General features: G+C 48.4%; 1 protein-coding gene across 4 annotated transcripts in view; it reads left to right on the top strand.

Moving 5' to 3' along the window:
- The window catches only part of LOC120941710 (zinc finger protein 569-like), a 120,557-nt gene that overhangs the window by 74,331 nt on the left and 26,491 nt on the right, over positions 1-19,735 (top strand). For all 4 annotated transcript variants that reach the window (XM_040355303.1, XM_040355301.1, XM_040355302.1 and 1 more), the window contains exon 2: positions 12,615-12,741. In XM_040355303.1, the coding sequence (XP_040211237.1) occupies positions 12,615-12,741 (127 nt within the window). The remainder of the gene's footprint in view (positions 1-12,614; positions 12,742-19,735) is intronic.

Below are 19,735 nucleotides of genomic sequence, written 5' to 3'. Positions count from 1 at the left end.
CGGAGGGGGATAACGGTCCGCTGTCACTGAAGCCGGCCCACTGAGCCATCGGCCCACCGGGAAACTCCCTGTAGTCCCAATGGCCAGTCTATCCCTGGCTGGTAATGGAGAAGAGATGTCTTATGTAGTCCTGACACGCTTCCTGACAAACGAACAGGAACAGAAAATGTGTTGATGGCACGATTTCAAATGTGACCTGCTTTAATTGCTGTTGGTGCCCCTTAACCACTTCCCGCCCACCCTATAGCCGAAAGATGGCTACAGCATTGGTATACTTTGCTTGGGAGGATGTCCTCCCGTGATTGTGTTGCGCCGTAGGCGCGCTCTGTGATCGCTGAGTCCTTCGGACTCAGCTGATCAAAGATCGGGGTAAAGGGCCAATCACAGCGGCCCTCTACCAAGTGATCAGCTGTGTCCAATGACTGGTGATCACAGGATGTAAACACAAGACCGAGGCAGAGCCCCCCCCCCCCCCCCTGTTGAGGGCATGTGGCCTGTTATGTTTCGGGAAGGGTGGGCGCTCACTTGTCTTCCCCCACCCATTTCCTGCGTGCTTAGATAAGGGTCTGGTATGGATTTGGGGATTCAGTTCCTCTTTTAACCACTTAAAGCGTTTGTAAAGAAAACATTTTTTTTTCTTTTAACCACTTCCGGACTGCCGCATGTATATGTACGTCGGCAGAATGTCACGGACAGGCACATTGGCGTACCTGTACGTCCCTGCCTGGTCGGGGGTCCGATCGGGACCCCCCCCCCCCTCTACATGCGGCGGTCGGATTCCCGCGGGGAGCGATCCAGGACGAGGGTGCGGCTATTCGTTTCTAGCCGCCCCCTCGCGATCGCTCCCCAGAGCTGAAGAACGGGGAGAGCCGTATGTAAACACGGCTTCCCCGTGCTTCCCTGTGGCGGCGCATCGATCGAGTGATCCCTTTTATAGGGAGACACAATCGATGACGTCAGACCTACAGCCACACCCCCCTACAGTTGTAAACACACACTAGGTGAACCCTAACTCCTACAGCGCCCCCTGTGGTTAACTCCCAAACTGCAACTGTCATTTTCACAATAAACAATGCAATTTAAATGCATTTTTTGCTGTGAAAATGACAATGGTCCCAAAAATGTGTCAAAATTGTCCGAAGTGTCCGCCATAATGTCGCAGTCACGAAAAAAAACGCTGATCGCCGCCATTAGTAGTAAAAAAAAAAAAAATATTAAAACTATCCCCTATTTTGTAAATGCTATAAATTTTGCGCAAACCAATCGATAAACGCTTATTGCGATTTTTTTTTTTTGCCAAAAATAGGTAGAAGAATACGTATCGGCCTAAACTGAGGAAAATTTTTTTTTTTATATTTTTGGGGGATATATATTATAACAAAAAGAAAAAAATATTGCATTTTTTTCAAAATTGTCGCTCTATTTTTGTTTATAGCGCAAAAAATAAAAAACGCAGAGGTGATCAAATACCACCAAAAGAAAGCTCTATTTGTGGGGAAAAAAAGGACGCCAATTTTGTTTGGGAGCCACGTCGCACGACCGCGCAATTGTCTGTTAAAGCGACGCAGTGCCGAATTGTAAAAACCCCTTGGGTCATTTAGCAGCATATTGGTCCGGTCCTTAAGTGGTTAAAATAACAAACATGTTATACTTACCTCCACTGTGCAGTTCGTTTTGCACAGAGTGGCCCCGATCCACGTCTTCTGGGGTCCCTCGGCGGCTTTCTCTGGTCTTTCCCGCAATTACTGACCACAGTCATGCGAGCGCTCGCATGGTGGTGAGTAATTGCGGGCGCTCTCCCGTGATACAGCAAAGAAGCCATTGCCGCTCACTGTATCACTCAGCCCCACCCCTCGGTGCGTCGCTGGATGTGATTGACCGCAGCGCCAGCCAATGGCTGTGCTGCTCTCAATCCATCTGCTCTAGCCAATCAGCGGCCAGGCTGAGCGGCCAAGAGGATCTCGGGACCGCGCAGGACTTTTGACGGGTCAGGTAAGTAAAACGGGGGCTCGGGGGGGCCGGCAACACCATATCTTTTTTCACCTTAATGCATAGATTGCATTAAGGTGAATTTTTTTTTTCATTTACAACTTAAGGACCGCCACACGACAATATACGTCGGCAGAATGGCACCGCTGGGCACAGGGACGTATATATACGCCCCTTTTAAGAGCCCAGCCGTGGGTTGCGGCACGCGCACGTGACCCGTCCGAAACTCCGTGACCGGACCTGCGGACCCGATCGCCGCCAGTGTCCCGCGATCGGTCACATGAGCTGAAGAACGGGGAGAGGTGAGTGTAAGCACACCTTCCCCGTTCTTCACTGTGGCAATGTCAGTGATCGTCTGTTCCCTGATATAGGGAATGACGGTCACTGATGTCACACGTCCAGCCACGCCCCCCCCCCTAGAGTTAGAAACACACATGAGTTCACACTAACCACGCTACTGGTTAACTCCTTCACTGCATTGTCATTTTCACAGTAATCGGTGCATTTTAATAGCACTTTTCGCTGTGAAAATTACAATGGTCCCAAAAATGTGTCAAAATTGTCCGATGTGTCCGCCATAATGTCGCAGTCATGAAAAAAATCACTGATCGCCGCCATTAATAGTAAAAAAAATAAAAATGCAATAAAACTATCCCCTATTTTGTAAACGCTATAAATGTTGCGCAAACCAACCGATAAACGCCTATTGCGATTTTTTTTTTTTTTTTTTTTTTTTTTTTTTACCAAAAATAGGTAGAAGAATACGTATCGGCCTAAACTGAGGAAAAAAAAATTGTTATATATGTTTTTGGGGGATATTTATTATAGCAAAAAGTAAAAAATATTGAATTTTTTTCAAAATTGTCGCTCTATTTTTGTTTATAGCGCAAAAAATAAAAACCGCAGAGGTGATCAAATACCACCAAAAGAAAGCTCTATTTGTGGGGAAAAAAGGACGCCAATTTTGTTTGGGAGCCACGTCGCACGACCGCACAATTGTCTGTTAAAGCGAGGCAGTGCCGAATCGCAAAACCTGGCCTGGGCATTTAGCAACAAAATGGTCCGGGGCTTAAGTGGTTAAATTTTTTTTTTTTTTTTCTTCAGCCATCAGCAGGGTAACCCTTTGGCAGCTGATTACTCCTTGGTTATTATGGATACCATGGCTGCCCCGCTCCTTAATAACCACCTTTTACTGCACCCTGATTGAGCAAAGCTTTGCCCAATCGGGGCGCAGAATGCACTGTGCATTGCAGGGTGTTCTGCAGGTGGACACCCTGCTAATTTTGCCCTGTTCGGGGAACACCCAATGTTCGGCCTGAACTCATGCTCCGGCCGAACCAATCGCCTAACTCTAGTGACCACATTAACCACTTAAGCCCCGGACCAAAATGCTGCCTAAAGACCCAAGGGGTTTTTACAGTTCGGGACTGCGTCGCTTTAACAGACAATTGCACGGTCGTGCGACGTGGCCCCCAAACAAAATTGGCGTCTTTTTTTCCCCACAAATAGAGCTTTCTTTTGGTGGTATTTGATCACCTATTTTTTGCGCTATAAACAAAAATAGAGCGACAATTTTGAAAAAAATGCAATATTTTTTACTTTTTGCTATAATAAATATCCCCCAAAAACATATATAACATTTTTTTTTCCTCAGTTTAGGCCGATACGTATTCTTCTACCTGTTTTTGGTAAAAAAAATCGCAATAATCGTTTATCGGTTGGTTTGCGCAAAATTTATAGTGTTTACAAAATAGGGGATAGTTTTTTTGCATTTTTATTTATTTATTTATTTTTACTACTAATGGCGGCGATCAGCGATTTTTTCCCTGACTGCGACATTATGGCGGACACTTCGGACAATTTTGACACATTTTTGGGACAATTGTCATTTTCACAGCAAAAAATGCATTTAAATTGCATTCTTTATTGTGAAAATGACAGTTGCAGTTTGGGAGTTAACCACAGGGGGCGCTGTAGGAGTTAGGGTTTACTTTGTGTGTGTTTACTAGTGTAGGGGGGTGTGGCTGTAGGAATGACGTCATCGATCGTGTCTTCCCTATAAAGGGAATGACGCGATCGATGCGCCGACACAGTGAAGCACGGGGAAGCCGTGTTTACACACGGGTCTCCCCGTTCTTCAGCTCCGGGGAGCGATGGCGACGGAGCGGCTATAAACGAATAGCCGCGCCGTCGTCCCGGATCGCTCCTGAAGCCACAGGGAACGCCGCATGTACGGGGGGGTCCCGATCGGACCCCCGACCCACGTCAAGCAGGGCACGTATATATACGTTGATGTGCCTGCTTGTGCCATTCTGCTGACGTATATGTACATGAGGCGGTCCTTAAGTGGTTAAACCTCGGAATTATAACACAATTTGAGCCAGGAGCATCTCTTCACCTCTACACAGCTTCCCTGAGTGCTATAGTCTACATGCGGGTAGAATACCCCCCATGTTTCTCTTTTAAACAGAAAGAGAGAAGACGTAGGGGGGGGGGGGGTGTTATGCTGGCGTTGGCAAGACGGTAGGGTAAGGTTGGGGCACGTTCAATTTCTATAACCGATCTCCAGTAGGGCCTTGCCCACTTTGGACTACACAAACCTCTTCTAATGTGTCCATGTTTTAGAGTAACGATCTCTCCTGATATCCCCCACCCGTGCCTCCCCTCCATGACTTTTCCATCAATCAGATCACCCGTCCCAGGATTGGACTGCATTTGGGGACACTTGGCTGCATTTGGGGACACTTTTAAAAAAAAAAAGTATTGGTAATTGGCTGGTACATGGGGGGAAAAAAGTATCGGTACTTGTACTCGGTCCTAAAAAAGTGGTATCGGGACCAGGGCTTTTTTTCAGCAGGAACGTGGGGGAACGCAGTTCCGGCACCTCCAGAACTGAATGTATGTAATGACAAGGGATGCAGGGGTGTGCTGGAGGGTCTATTGATGCTGGCTGCTGGGGAATCTTTTGCAGCTGGAGGAGATCTATTTTTGCTGGGGGAAGGGGGTCTATTGCTGCTTGGGAGGTCCTCTGTTGCTGCTGGGGAATGGGGGTGGGTCTTATGTTGCAGGGGGTCAATCGTTGCTGAAAGGTATCTGTTGAAAGAGGGGTCTATTGTTGCTGGCTGCTGCAGGGTCTATTAATACTGGCTGTTGGGAGTCCATCGTTGTTGGGGTGGACCTATTGTCGCTGGGGTGTCCTTTGCTGCTAAATCTATTTTACTGCCTTTCTTGTTATCATTAACAAATTCCATACAAAATACTTAGCACCACAAAATTATACTTGGTTCTGCATTCTCTAAAAGGGGTGGTACTGGGAGGTTGGTAAGGGGTGGAACCAGGGAACGTTGCTCAGAGGTGGCTAGCGGTGGAACCAGGGAAAGGTGCTCAGAGGTGGGTAGGGTTGGAACCAGGGAAAGGTGCTCAGAGGTGGGTAGGGTTGGAACCAGGGAACGGTGCTCAGAGGTGGGTAGGGTTGGAACCAGGGAACGGTGCTCAGAGGTGGGTAGCGGTGGAACCAGGGAACGGTGCTCAGAGGTGGGTAGCGGTGGAACCAGGGAAAGGTGCTCAGAGGTGGGTAGGGTTGGAACCAGGGAACGGTGCTCAGAGGTGGGTAGCGGTGGAACCAGGGAAAGGTGCTCAGAGGTGGGTAGGGTTGGAACCAGGGAACGGTGCTCAGAGGTGGGTAACGGTGGAACCAGGGAAAGGTGCTCAGAGGTGGGTAGGGTTGGAACCAGGGAACGGTGCTCAGAGGTGGGTAGCGGTGGAACCAGGGAAAGGTTCTCAGAGGTGGGTAGGGTTGGAACCAGGGAACGGTGCTCAGAGGTGGGTAACGGTGGAACCAGGGAACGGTGCTCAGAGGTGGGTAACGGTGGAACCAGGGAAAGGTGCTCAGAGGTGGGTAGGGTTGGAACCAGGGAACGGTGCTCAGAGGTGGGTAGGGGTGGAATCAAGGGGTTGACTCGGAAGGGAAGAGTTCCTGTACCTATTCTCTGAGAAAAAAAGCCCTGATCGGGACAACCCTATCGATTACCATTTTCATATTCAATTACCGTATATACTCGAGTATAAGCCGAAGCACCCAATTTTACCACAAAAAAATGGGAAAACGTATTGACTCGAGGTATACTGTAAGCGGAAAAGAGGGTCAACAATGCCCATCTGCAGCCTCACTGTGCCCATTTGCACGCCTCACTGTGCTTCTGTCAGATTTGGGCACTCATTTCCTTCATTCAATACATGAGTGTACAAACAATATCAAGTGGCAAAGGCGCTAAGAACAATATCAGGTGAAGAATAATATTACAGAACAGAGTTCAGTGTTCCGCCAATCACGGACCTTCTTTCGTCCTCGGACACGTCCGTGACAGGCGGAACACTGAACACAGTGGCCCGGATTCAGATACAATTGCGTATCTATCGGCGGGCGTAACGTATCTCAGATACATTACGCCGCCGTCACTTAGGGCGCAAGTTCCGTATTCAGAAAGAACTTGCTCCCTAAGTTGCGGCGTAGTGTAAATGTGTCGGCGTAAGCCCGCCTAATTCAAATGTGGATGATGTGGGCGTGTTTTGTTCAAATTACTTGTGACCCCACGTATTTGACGTTTTTTACGAACCTCGCATGCGCCGTCCGTGAACGTTTCCAAGTGCGCATGCTCCAAATTACGCCGCAAACTGTCAATGCTTTCGATGTGAACGTAACTTACGTACAGCTCTATTTGCGAACGACTTACGCAAACGACGTAAAAATGGACGTTTCCGACGTCCATACCTAACATGACTTACCCCTGCTTTATGAGGGGTAACTTTACGCCGGAAAAAGCCTTACGCAAACGACGTAAAAAAATGCGCCGGGCGGACCTACGTTTCTGAATCAGTGTATCTACCTAATTTGCATTTTACTCGCGTAAATCTACGGAAGCGCCACCTAGCGGCCAGCGTAAATATGCAGCCTAAGATACGACGGTGTAAGAGACTTACGCCGGTCGGATCTTAGGGAAATCTATGCGTAACTGATTTCTACGAATCGGGCGCATTGATACGACCCCCGCACACTCAGAGTTACGACGGCGTATCCGGAGATACGCTGTCGTAACTCCTATCTGAATCTGGGCCAGTGTCTGCTGGGAAACTGAGTCCAAGGATGAGAGGACCTCCGTGATAGGCGTTTGACTCTGTGTTCCGCTACCGATTATCACGAAACGGGACCAGGGGGAAGCCGCTACTTTTGAAAAATGGACGCTCGCAGCCCTTCGGGTACACTGGCTCGAGTATAAGCCGAGGGGTGCATTTTCAGCTGTTGCGTATTTTGAAAGGGCAAGGACTTATTTTTTTTGCAAAACTGTGCTATTTTTGTTTTTTGGTTCAATAGGTGTGTTTTGCGCAATTTGCTGCAAAATCACTTTTTTTTTTTTTTTTTTTTTTTTAATTTAAAAAAAGTTATTAACAGATTAATTGAAACAACTAATCGGCCAAATAATCGATTATGAAAATAATCGTTGGTTGCCCCCCTAAACGGAAGGTCGTGATCCATTCCTGACTCTTCTAGATAACGGAAGGTAGTGATCCTGACTCTTCTAGATAACGGAAGGTAGTGATCCTGACTCTTCTAGATAACGGAAGGTAGTGATCCTGACTCTTCTAGATAACAGGAGGTAGTGATCCTGACTCTTCTAGATAACGGAAGGTAGTGATCCTGACTCTTCTAGATAACGGAAGGTAGTGATCCTGACTCTTCTAGATAACGGAAGGTAGTGATCCTGACTCTTCTAGATAACAGGAGGTAGTGATCCTGACTCTTCTAGATAACAGGAGGTAGTGATCCTGACTCTTCTAGATAACAGGAGGTAGTGATCCTGACTCTTCTAGATAACAGGAGGTAGTGATCCTGACTCTTCTAGATAACAGGAGGTAGTGATCCTGACTCTTCTAGATAACGCAAGGTAGTGATCCTGACTCTTCTAGATAACAGGAGGTAGTGATCCTGACTCTTCTAGATAACAGGAGGTAGTGATCCTGACTCTTCTAGATAACAGGAGGTAGTGATCCTGACTCTTCTAGATAACAGGAGGTAGTGATCCTGACTCTTCTAGATAACAGGAGGTAGTGATCCTGACTCTTCTAGATAACAGGAGGTAGTGATCCTGACTCTTCTAGATAACAGGAGGTAGTGATCCTGACTCTTCTAGATAACAGGAGGTAGTGATCCTGACTCTTCTAGATAACAGGAGGTAGTGATCCTGACTCTTCTAGATAACGCAAGGTAGTGATCCTGACTCTTCTAGATAACAGGAGGTAGTGATCCTGACTCTTCTAGATAACAGGAGGTAGTGATCCTGACTCTTCTAGATAACAGGAGGTAGTGATCCTGACTCTTCTAGATAACAGGAGGTAGTGATCCTGACTCTTCTAGATAACGGAAGGTAGTGATCCTGACTCTTCTAGATAACAGGAGGTAGTGATCCTGACTCTTCTAGATAACAGGAGGTAGTGATCCTGACTCTTCTAGATAACAGGAGGTAGTGATCCTGACTCTTCTAGATAACAGGAGGTAGTGATCCTGACTCTTCTAGATAACGGAAGGTAGTGATCCTGACTCTTCTAGATAACGGAAGGTAGTGATTCTGACTCTTCTAGATAACAGGAGGTAGTGATCCTGACTCTTCTAGATAACAGGAGGTAGTGATCCTGACTCTTCTAGATAACGCAAGGTAGTGATCCTGACTCTTCTAGATAACGCAAGATAGTGATCCTGACTCTTTTAGATAACAGGAGGTAGTGATCCTGACTCTTCTAGATAACAGGAGGTAGTGATCCTGACTCTTCTAGATAACGGAAGGTAGTGATCCTGACTCTTCTAGATAACGGAAGGTAGTGATTCTGACTCTTCTAGATAACAGGAGGTAGTGATCCTGACTCTTCTAGATAACAGGAGGTAGTGATCCTGACTCTTCTAGATAACGCAAGGTAGTGATCCTGACTCTTCTAGATAACGCAAGATAGTGATCCTGACTCTTTTAGATAACAGGAGGTAGTGATCCTGACTCTTCTAGATAACAGGAGGTAGTGATCCTGACTCTTCTAGATAACGGAAGGTAGTGATCCTGACTCTTCTAGATAACGGAAGGTAGTGATCCTGACTCTTCTAGATAATGGAAGGTAGTGATTCTGACTCTTCTAGATAACAGGAGGTAGTGATCCTGACTCTTCTAGATAACAGGAGGTAGTGATCCTGACTCTTCTAGATAACGCAAGGTAGTGATCCTGACTCTTCTAGATAAGATATGGTCAGTCTTGACGAGATATCCGCTGTGTAACATCTGTTATATCTTTGCGCCCGTCCGGCTATAAAACCCGACCACGTTCATAGCTGGAGCATGTCCCGGAAAGGAAGGACAACAGAAGCATAGTCTCCTCTTGCACCTTCCAGAGCTTAAAGGTAACCTAATATAATTTTTGAGACCAAGTTGATATCATTTTCTTAATTATACATGGAATTATCAATATATTAATTTAATACTTTGGTTTTCAATCATTTGGAAATAAATACAGTATGTACGCGGTTGGCAGTCATATTTGTTCATTACATTGAACTCTGCTTCCTAATGCTGCGAAGCCGTTGTGCTTTACTTTTTCCTTTCCGTCAAATCTCTCCATTGGTTGTTTTTAGTTTATTTATTTTTTGGTTTGCTTTGAATACGGGCAGTCCCCGAGTTACGATCACTAGAGTTACAAACGACTACTACTTACGAACGGCCTCAAATGCCGGCCACTTGTGCTCCATGCTGGTCCTAGATCAGGGGTGCCCAACCTTTTGAAGAGCGAGGGCCACTTAAGCGAATTGGTAACTGGTCGCGGGCCACAATCAGCGGAGCGGGAGGATGACAGGTCTCATTAGCCCAGATGGAAGGGGGCAGATCCCTTTCTATATTTTTTTTTTTAGGTAGGCGGGTGTAAACAGACACAAGTCTGTTTACATCTGCTGCTCCATAGAGGTGAATATTAAGTCTGATTGGGTCGGACCGATCATGTGAAAAGGGGCTAAGGCTGCTTTCACACTGATGCACTGCGATTTGCCCAAACCGTAGGTGCAGCGAAGTGCACCTGCGGCGCACTTTCTGAAAGCGCACTTTCTGGAAGCGCAACAAACCCACAGGTAATAACAGAAGTCTATGGCTCAGTGCTTGATTCCTCTACCAGTGGCTTAATTCACAAAACTGCTGCTCTGGGATGATGGTCGGCAAACCGTCATCTGAGCTTGCCAACCTGCTATCCCAAAACAGGAGGTAGAGGGCCACATCAGAGGGCTCTGCGGGCCACATGTGGCCCCCGGGGCACTGGTTGGGCACCCATGTCCTAGATACTTACGAAGCACCTCCGGACACATCCCACACTGCAGTACTTCATGGCCAGAAGAGCCCCAGATAACATAACAAACGCCTGGAACATCCCACATCCATGCACAGGCGGAAGTTACACTTACGAATGCAGTGTTGCGACTTTCGAACGACTTTGACTTCTGAACAAACCTACAGTCCTTATTGGGTTCGTAACTCTGGGACTGCCTGTAATAGGAGGAGAAGAACTGATATTTATAAACTATACAAGTAGACCCCCCAAAGCCTGGGACACTTTTTAGGACCCTGGAGAGAGGGTGGTGTCTGAGTCCATGACGGGGTTGTTTGGGATGCATTGGGTTCATAGGTTCAACATTCCTAAAATCATAAAAACATAATGTACAGGAGATGGGTACTAATACCGTGTCATGTATGACACTTTTTTGTTATGGCTGTGTAAAATTGTATTCATTGTTTTGTTGTGTTGGGCTTTTCCACCAGGAGTGTGGACATCAGAAATACTTCATACCTTGCCGACGTTGCTTGTACATATTCCTGTTGGAAATGTTTATTACCAGTATTTATATAGTGCCGACCATTTTCATGGCGCTTTACATACATTGTAAATTTACATCAGTCCCTACCTTCAAGAAGCTTGGTCTAAGGCTCTGGTCTTCCATGCCTGCATACAAGAAGCTTAGTCTAAGGTTCTGGTCTTCAATGCCTTCATGCAGGAAGCTTAGTCTATGGTTCTGGTATTCCATGTCTACATACATACAAGAAGCTTAGTCTATGGTTCTGGTCTTCCATGCCTGCATACAAGAAGCTTAGTCTAAGGTTCTGGTCTTCAATGCCTTCATGCAGGAAGCTTAAGCCCGTACACACGATCGGAATTTCCGATGGAAAAAGTCAGACGGACTTTTTCCATTGTAAATTCCGACCATGTGTATGCCCCATCGGTCTTTTTTCCAAGGTATTTCCCGTCAGAGTTTCGATAGAGAACATGTTCTCTTTTACTCCGATGGAATTTCGTGTGTACGGGGCATAAGTCTAAGGTTCTGGTCTTTCATGCCTGCCTACATGCAAGATGCTTGGTCTAAGGTTCTGGTCTTTCATGCCTGCCTACATGCAAGATGCTTGGTCTAAGGTTCTGGTCTTTCATGCCTGCCTACATGCAAAATGCTTGGTCTAAGGTTCTGGTCTACCATGCCTGCATACAAGAAGCTTAGTCTAAGGTGTTCTGTTTTTCCATGCCTACATGCAAGAAGCTTAGTCCTAAGGTTCTGGTCTTCCATGCCTACATACAAGAAGCTTAGTCTATGGTTCTGGTCTTCTATGCCTGCCTACATACATACAAGAAGCTTGGTAGCTTAGTCTAAGGTTCTGGTCTTCCATGCCTGCATACAAGAAGCTTAGTCTATGGTTCTGGTCTTCTATGCCTGCCTACATACATACAAGAAGCTTGGTAGCTTAGTCTAAGGTTCTGGTCTTCCATGCCTGCATACAAGAAGCTTAGTCTAAGGTTCTGGTCTTCCATGCCTACATGCAAGAAGCTTAGTCTAAGGTTCTGGTCTTCCATGCCTACGTACAATAAGCTTAGTCTAAGGTTCTGGTCTTGCATGCCTGAATACATACACATAGGGTTATAGTGTGTGTGTGTACCATGTATATAGGTGCCAATTAACTTACCGTCATGCCTCTGGAGTGTGGGAAGAAATCCACACAAGCACAGAGGGAACATGAAAACTCCACGCAGATAGCATCATGGTTAGGCTTCAAACTGATGACCCTAGTTTTGTAAAGCAGAAAGTGCTAACCACTGTGCCCCTGTAAAGCAGAAGTGCTAACCACTGTGCCACTAAAGCAGAAGTGCTAACCACTGTGCTGCCTATATGTTGTAAAGCTTCTTCGGTGCAGCTGCCTAGTTTATGCAGAGGTGTTGGGGAGGAGCATACAGTATGGATTCATTAAAGGGAACCTGTGGCTGTTTTCTGGCACAGCCGTGTTCCCAATGAATGGAGGGGTGTCCTTGCCCAAAACTGTGCAGCAGCACTTAATGAGCTACCTGACCCGCATCTATTGGCCCCACTGTGAGTGAGGCGGGGGCCGTAATGGATGATTGACCCCTAATGGCCTCACTCCTTGTAGAGATATTTTTAAGGGACTTTCTGAACTTTGCGTAGCTGCACTATTTTCTGGATAGCAGTTCTCAGCCAAAACCTTTCATCTTTTAGTATAGAAATGTGTGCGATTCTCGGACTGATTGGCTTTCTTCTTCTTCTTTTCTAGATGCATGTGACGTTCAATGATGTCGCTGTGTACATGACGGAGGAGGAATGGCGGAAATTGGACTCTGGGCAGCTGCAACTATACATGGAAGTCATGAATGAAAACTATGCAAGTTTACAGTCCCTGGGTAATGATCTCTTTCTATGATGGACACACAGGGGCCAAAAGTTCATTCACTTTATGCTATTGCTGTACCCATCACAACACACGCATGCGCCATAACATAATCGAGACCAGAGCACTGACTACATCTTTAGTATTAGAGGAGATCTGTAGTAGTTTAGAAGTTTTTCTTAGCTGTAGGGCAGCCGTGTCAAACTCCATTTCCATCGCGGGCCGCATCAGCATTATGATTGCCCTCATAAGGGCCGGTTGTATCTGTAAGATTAGATGTCCAGCGCATCCCCTCCCCCTTACATTGGATGTCAAGAGAGCCCCCCCCACCATCAGAAGTTGAGTCCCCCACCCTCCCTTACATCACAGTGCACCCCCCTTTTCTTATGCTGCTGCTTGGAAGAAGCTTGAAAGCAGAGAGTAGCGGTCTGGAGGAGGACCAGAGGAGAGCTGGAGCTCTCCTGCAGCTGCAGGAGAGGTGCGAGGGCCACATGAAATGGGCCGGATTCGGCCCGCGGGCCTTGTGTTTGACACCTGTGCTGTAGGGTCAATGGTAAATTCAATTTTTTCAAAGTGAAACGCTTGTTCTGTATAGGGTCCCTCCCTTTTTTTTTTTTGTAAAGAACTGAAAAATGCCTGATGCTTCCACCCAGAGGCAGCTCTCTAAATTAGGCGGTCGCCTAAGGCCTCGCACTCACAGGGGCCTCACAGCCACCTAATTTGCCTGTGATCAAACACCGATTACAGTGCCGGTGGTTCACGCTACCACTCCTGGGACTCTGTGGCCCAGGGGCTGACTGACAACCAATCGGGTACTGGCTAATAGCTGACTCCTCATGGAGCGTCTGGTCTGGTGGCAGCAGGTACGGGACAGCAAAGGCCTCTAGGTGGCGGCAGTGTCCGGATGACGGCACCTGGCTCCAGGTGCCATCTCCACAAGACGTGCAGGCAGCATGTCCATGTGGGGCCCTAAGGCAGCTGGGACTGCTCCTTCAGCCCCCGCCGCTCACCCGGTTGCTCCACACCTGCCCGGCTGGCACTGGCATGGAAGGTACCGTACTGAGCATCACATACACACCTTCCCACAGACAGGGACTGCAGACTGGTACATGGGGCACATGAGTGGGGCCTCATGTCTAAGTTTTGAGTAAGGCCTCACAAAGCCTAGAGCCGCCTCTGCTTCCACCTATGGGGGAGCATGAGATCTCTTCCCATAATGCAGTGCACAGTCATAATGCAGTCACTAGACCCAGGCACTGGTCACATGATGAGGGTGATATCACTGTTGTCCGGGTGTTTTGGTGGTGCTCTAGAGCAAGGGTCTCCAAACTTTTCAAACAAAGGGCCAGTTTATTGGCCTTCAGACTTTAGGAGGGCCGGATTGTGGTCCAGCTGCAGGATGAGCGACAAGAGAGAGAATGAGAGCGACAAGAGGAGCTGGAGATCGCCTACAGACAGCTGCTAGACTCTGCTCAGCAGCAGGGTGGGGCTCCCTTTGCCTGGGACTATCAGGAAATGTCGGCTGACGGCTCTGAAATCCTGGCTGATGAATCGGCGGTGGAGGATCTGAAGATTGCCATCCCTGGGGCCGAGGTGGATGATGTGGAGTTCCGGGGTGCTGGGGCAGTTGGCTCATCTCCCCAGCCACGGATTGCAGAATGTATGGACTTAATGAACTTTCCAGAAGATGTTATGGATTATGCATCGCCAGCTCAAGTACTGGCAACAGGGCAGAGTGCTACCGGTCTCTGCCCGGCACCGGAGGCAACTGTGGCGAGCCGGGGCAGTTGGCCCCTCTCTCCAGCAACAAGCTGAGGTTGTAGGGCTTTTACTCCCAGCTGAATCACTGAGACAGGAGGATGTCAGCCTTGCTTTGCAAGCACTGGGGGATTTTTACCTACCACAAGTGGATGGGACTTCAGTCTCCACTTGTGTGCCCCAGGGATGGGGGGCAGTTGGCCCAGATCCCCAACAGCATGGTGAACTGGGCCCGGTCGCCCTGTCTTCTCTCCAGCGGCTGAGGTGACTCCGGGGAGAGGGGCCAGTCCAGGCTTCTCCCCAGCGGCGGGCGTGCTCTCTGAGAGAGGCAGAGGTTGGCTGGGTGAGTAATGCTCTGTTTGGGGCAATTTATTTGGGGTTCTGTGTGGGTACCGGCATTGGGGTCTCCTCCTGTGTTGGTCTCCTGCCAAAGGGGGAGATGTGTGACAGACCTAGCCAGGACAGAGGCTTTTGGAGAGGACTGAATGCAAGCCTCTTGCCTTCCGATTATGGGCCAGGGCCTCAAAACAGGAAGGCGGATGGGTTATCCCGGCAGACAGACCTGGAGCCTTAAGACTACTTTTCCAACATCCTCGAGTTGACCCGTTCGGGGTCCCACTGTGGCTGTTGGACTGTTTCCCAGGGGAAGTATTGTCATGGACCTTGGAATGCAGAAGTGTTCCTCCTTGAAATCTGTTACACAGTGGGGGGTCTTCTGCCCTGTCTTGAGGCTCCAGACGGCTCCATTGTTCTGTGTCTGGCTATTGTGTTCATTGATTGCCCCCTGGGGCTTCTGTCTCATTACACATAGCAGTTTTTCTAATCAAGCTATCGGACCAATCCCTGCTGACTCATTTTCAAGTCCTCATTTGCATGGCTAAGGAGGACCTGAAGGAGGACTACATGTACTTTACAATGGACCAATAGGAAAGCGGTTGTTGGGGGCGGGATGTTCCAAATTCTGTATAAAAGTGTGTTGTGTACTTCCAATAAAGGTCTTCCTGTTTGAACTTACATACAGCCTGCCTGGTGTTTGTTCTAATGGATTCCTAACGGCACATAGCTGTAGTTCGGATCCCGGAGCCTTGGATGACCGAACCATCAGACGTTGCGATCTGCAAGCTGACTCAATAGTAGCAGAGGAGTGTCGGGAGAGCGGAAGCGAGGGAGCAAGGGTCTCGTTACAGTCAGCTTGGGCAGAAAATGTCCCGAGCCCAGCATCAGTGTGAATAAATAGGGCCTCAGGGTTCGTGTTCAGTAGTAGGAGTAGTGCCCCTATTAGTATGAGGAATAGTATCCCATCATTGGTATCAGTGGAAGAAATAGTGCCCCCTTGTTGATGTCAGTGGGAGGAATAGTACCCCCAAGGGCCGAATAAAGGCTAGCAAAGGGCTGCATGTGACCCCCGGGCCGCAGTTTGGAGACCACTGCTCTAGAGCAAGGGTCTCCAAACTACGGCCCTCCAGCTGTTGCAGAACTACACCTCCCATGAGGCATTGTAAAACTCTGACATTCACAGACATGACTAGGCATGATGGGGATTGTAGTTCTTGAACAACTGGACTGGAGGGCCATCGTTTGGAGACCCCCTGCTCTAGAGGAAGGATGTGCAAGACATTGGGCAATGCTGTTATCTTATTGTTAGCCAGTAGTATCTCTTTTGTTCCTCTTGTACTTTAACTTTGTTACTGGGCCTTTACTACTTTACTACTATACTACAATCGGGTGGCAGGTACAGTCACACACATGTATGTGAGAGTCCTGTGTTTACGTACAAACCGTGCTCTGTGTGTACATGGGAACAGTGATCTGGCTGTTTCTTCTCCCTGAAAAGCAGGGAGAAAAACACAACCAGATTGGAAAGTAAAAGCAGCACACATTACACGTGTTGGGCACACAGCTAAACCCTAGCTGTTAACCCCTTCCCATTCACTGTATTGGTGTCACTAGCGACGTTGGTGTAAATTAGTGACCCTCCCAGCCAGTGTCTGTTAGTGCCAGATTACACGCCACACTATCGGTCACACTGAGTTACTGATCACTGCCATTCGAGTATGGCTATGAGTAAGCGTCACATGATGTGAAACATGTCCGCCACCTTTTTCTTGCCTTTTTCTTGCTGTTCACCACGTTTTGACTGTATTGCTTTGGTTGTTTTTGGATTTTATTTGTACAAATAAAGACATGGTTTTAACCGCTTCCATACCGCGTCATAGGGAAATGACGGCGGCAGAAACCCCTCGCCGATCCGGGTGGACGTCATATGACGTCCTGTGTTCCCGGCGATCTAGGGCGCACGAGCCGCAGCAGCGCTCGTGCCCCGGCGCGGGTGCCCGGCGGCCGCGATTGCCGCCAGGTGCCCGCGATTGCTGGTAATCACGGCAGGAGTGTGGATCTGTGTGTGTAAACACACAGATCCACCTCCTGTCAGCGGTGAGGAGACCAATGTTTGTTCCCAGTACAGAGGAACACACATCGGTCTCCTCCCCTTGAAAGTCCCCTCCCCCCTACAGTTAGAACACGCCTTAGGGAACATATTAACCCCTTCAACACCCCCTAGTGGTTAACCCCTTCCCTGCCAGTTACATTTACACAGTAATCAATACATATTTATAGCATTAATAGCTGTATAAATGTGAATGGTCCCAAAAACGTGTCAAAAGTGTCCGATGTGTTCGACGCAATGTCACGGTCACAGTAAAAAATCGCAAATCGCCGCCAATACTAGTAAAATTTAATAAAATAAAAATGCCATAAATCTATCACCTATTTTGTAGACGCTATGGGCCAGATTCATGTACAATTCCGGCGGCGTAATGTATCCCATTTACGTTACACCGCCACAAGTTTTCAGCGCAAGTGCTTGATTCACATAGCACTTGCCTGTAAACTTGCAGTGGCGTAGCGTAAATCCGTCCAGGTCAAGCCCGCCTAATTCAAATGGGGCGTGTATCATTTAAATTGGGCGCGTTCCCGTGCCGAACGTACTGCGCATGCTCCGTTTTGTAATTTCCCGCCGTGCTTTGCGCGAAATGACGTCGCACCAACGTAATTTTTTGAACGGCGACGTGCGTTATGTCCTTTCCTATTCCCGGACGACTTGCGCAAAAAAAAAAAAAAATTTGACGCGGGAAACGACGGCCATACTTTAACATGGCTAGTCTAAATATAAGCCATTGAAATAGCAGCCGTAACTTTACGACGGGAAAAGCCGACGTAAGAGAATGCGACGAGCGCGCGTAGCTTTGTGGATCGCCGTAAACGGGTAATTTGCATACCCGACGCGGAAAACGACGCAAACTCCACCCAGCGGGCGCCGAAGTATTGCACATACGATCCGAAGGCGTACGAAGCCGTAAGCCTGTCTGATCTTACCCAAATGCCGTTGTATCTTTGTTTGAGGATTCAAACTAAAGATACGACGCGGGAAATTTGAAAATACGCCGGCGTATCAGTAGATACGCCGGCATATTTCATCTGTGAATCTGGCCCTGGAACTTTTGCGCAAACCACCAATATACGATTATTGCGATTTTTTTTTTTTTTTTTTTTTTTTTTTTTTTTTTTTTTCTACCAAAAATATGTAGAAGAATACGTATCGGCCTAAACTGAGGAAAAAATGTTTTTTTTTTTTTTTTTTTTAAATTGTGATATTTATTAAATAAAGTAAAAAATATTGTTTTTTTTTTAAAAAATTGTCGCTCTTCTTTTGTTTATAGCGCAAAAAATAAAAAACGCAGAGATGATCAAATACCACCAAACGAAAGCTCTATTTGTAGGGGGAAAAAAACATAAAGATTTCGTTTGGGTACAGTGTTGCATGACCACGCAATTGTTATTCAAAGTGCAACAGCGCTGAAAACTAAAAATTGGTCTGGGCAGGAAGGGGGTGAAAATGCCCTGTATGGAAGGGGTTAAGGAGTGCGGCAGTCCAGGACCTTCTTCTATCCAATGCCATTCGAGTATAGTGTCTATATCCTGCAATAATTGCAGGATATATACCATAGTTTTGTAGATGCTATAACTTTCACACAAACCAATTAAAATACAGTATTTTTTTTTTTTTTTTCCAACACTTTCCTGCCGACGTTCCCTTACGTCGGCGGGAACCCTCCCTCCCTCAGAGTGGACATCATATGACGTCCTTGCATTCCCGGGCGACTAGGGGGCATGCTCGCTCCCCCGCCGCATTGCATGGGACCCAGTGCGCGTGCCCGCGATGTCCGCCGGGCACCCGCGATTGCCCGCAATCACGGCAGGACCATGGATCGGTGCACTGCGTCCTGATCCCATCCTGGTGTGTGACTATAGCGGGGAGGAGAGGAGATCACAGCCTGGACCTACAGTACACTGTGAGGAGGAGCGGACACCAGAGCCACCGCTCCCCGCACCTCCGGAGAAGGAGGAGATCACAGCCTGGACCTGCAGTACGCTGTGAGGAGGAGCGGACACCAGAGCCACCGCTCCCCGCACCTCCGGGAGGAGAGGAGATCACAGCCTGGACCTACAGTACACTGTGAGGAGGAGCGGACACCAGAGCCACCGCTCCCGCACCTCCGGGAGGAGAGGAGATCACAGCCTGGACCTGCAGTACGCTGTGAGGAGGAGCGGACACCAGAGCCACCGCTCCCGCACCTCCGGAGGAGAGGAGATCACAGCCTGGACCTACAGTACACTGTGAGGAGGAGCGGACACCAGAGCCACCGCTCCCGCACCTCCGGAGGAGAGGAGATCACAGCCTGGACCTGCAGTACGCTGTGAGGAGGAGCGGACACCAGAGCCACCGCTCCCGCACCTCCGGAGAAGGAGGAGATCACAGCCTGGACCTGCAGTACGCTGTGAGGAGGAGCGGACACCAGAGCCACCGCTCCCCGCACCTCCGGGAGGAGAGGAGATCACAGCCTGGACCTACAGTACACTGTGAGGAGGAGCGGACACCAGAGCCACCGCTCCCGCACCTCCGGAGGAGAGGAGATCACAGCCTGGACCTGCAGTACACTGTGAGGAGGAGCGGACACCAGAGCCACCGCTCCCTGCACCTCCGGAGGAGAGGAGATCACAGCCTGGACCTACAGTACACTGTGAGGAGGAGCGGACACCAGAGCCACCGCTCCCCGCACCTCCGGGAGGAGAGGAGATCACAGCCTGGACCTACAGTACACTGTGAGGAGGAGCGGACACCAGAGCCACCGCTCCCGCACCTCCGGAGGAGAGGAGATCACAGCCTGGACCTGCAGTACGCTGTGAGG

Source organism: Rana temporaria, chromosome 5 (assembly GCF_905171775.1).
Source record: "Rana temporaria chromosome 5, aRanTem1.1, whole genome shotgun sequence".
Lineage (NCBI taxonomy): Eukaryota > Metazoa > Chordata > Amphibia > Anura > Ranidae > Rana > Rana temporaria.
This window is presented reverse-complemented; position numbering and strand designations above follow the sequence as displayed.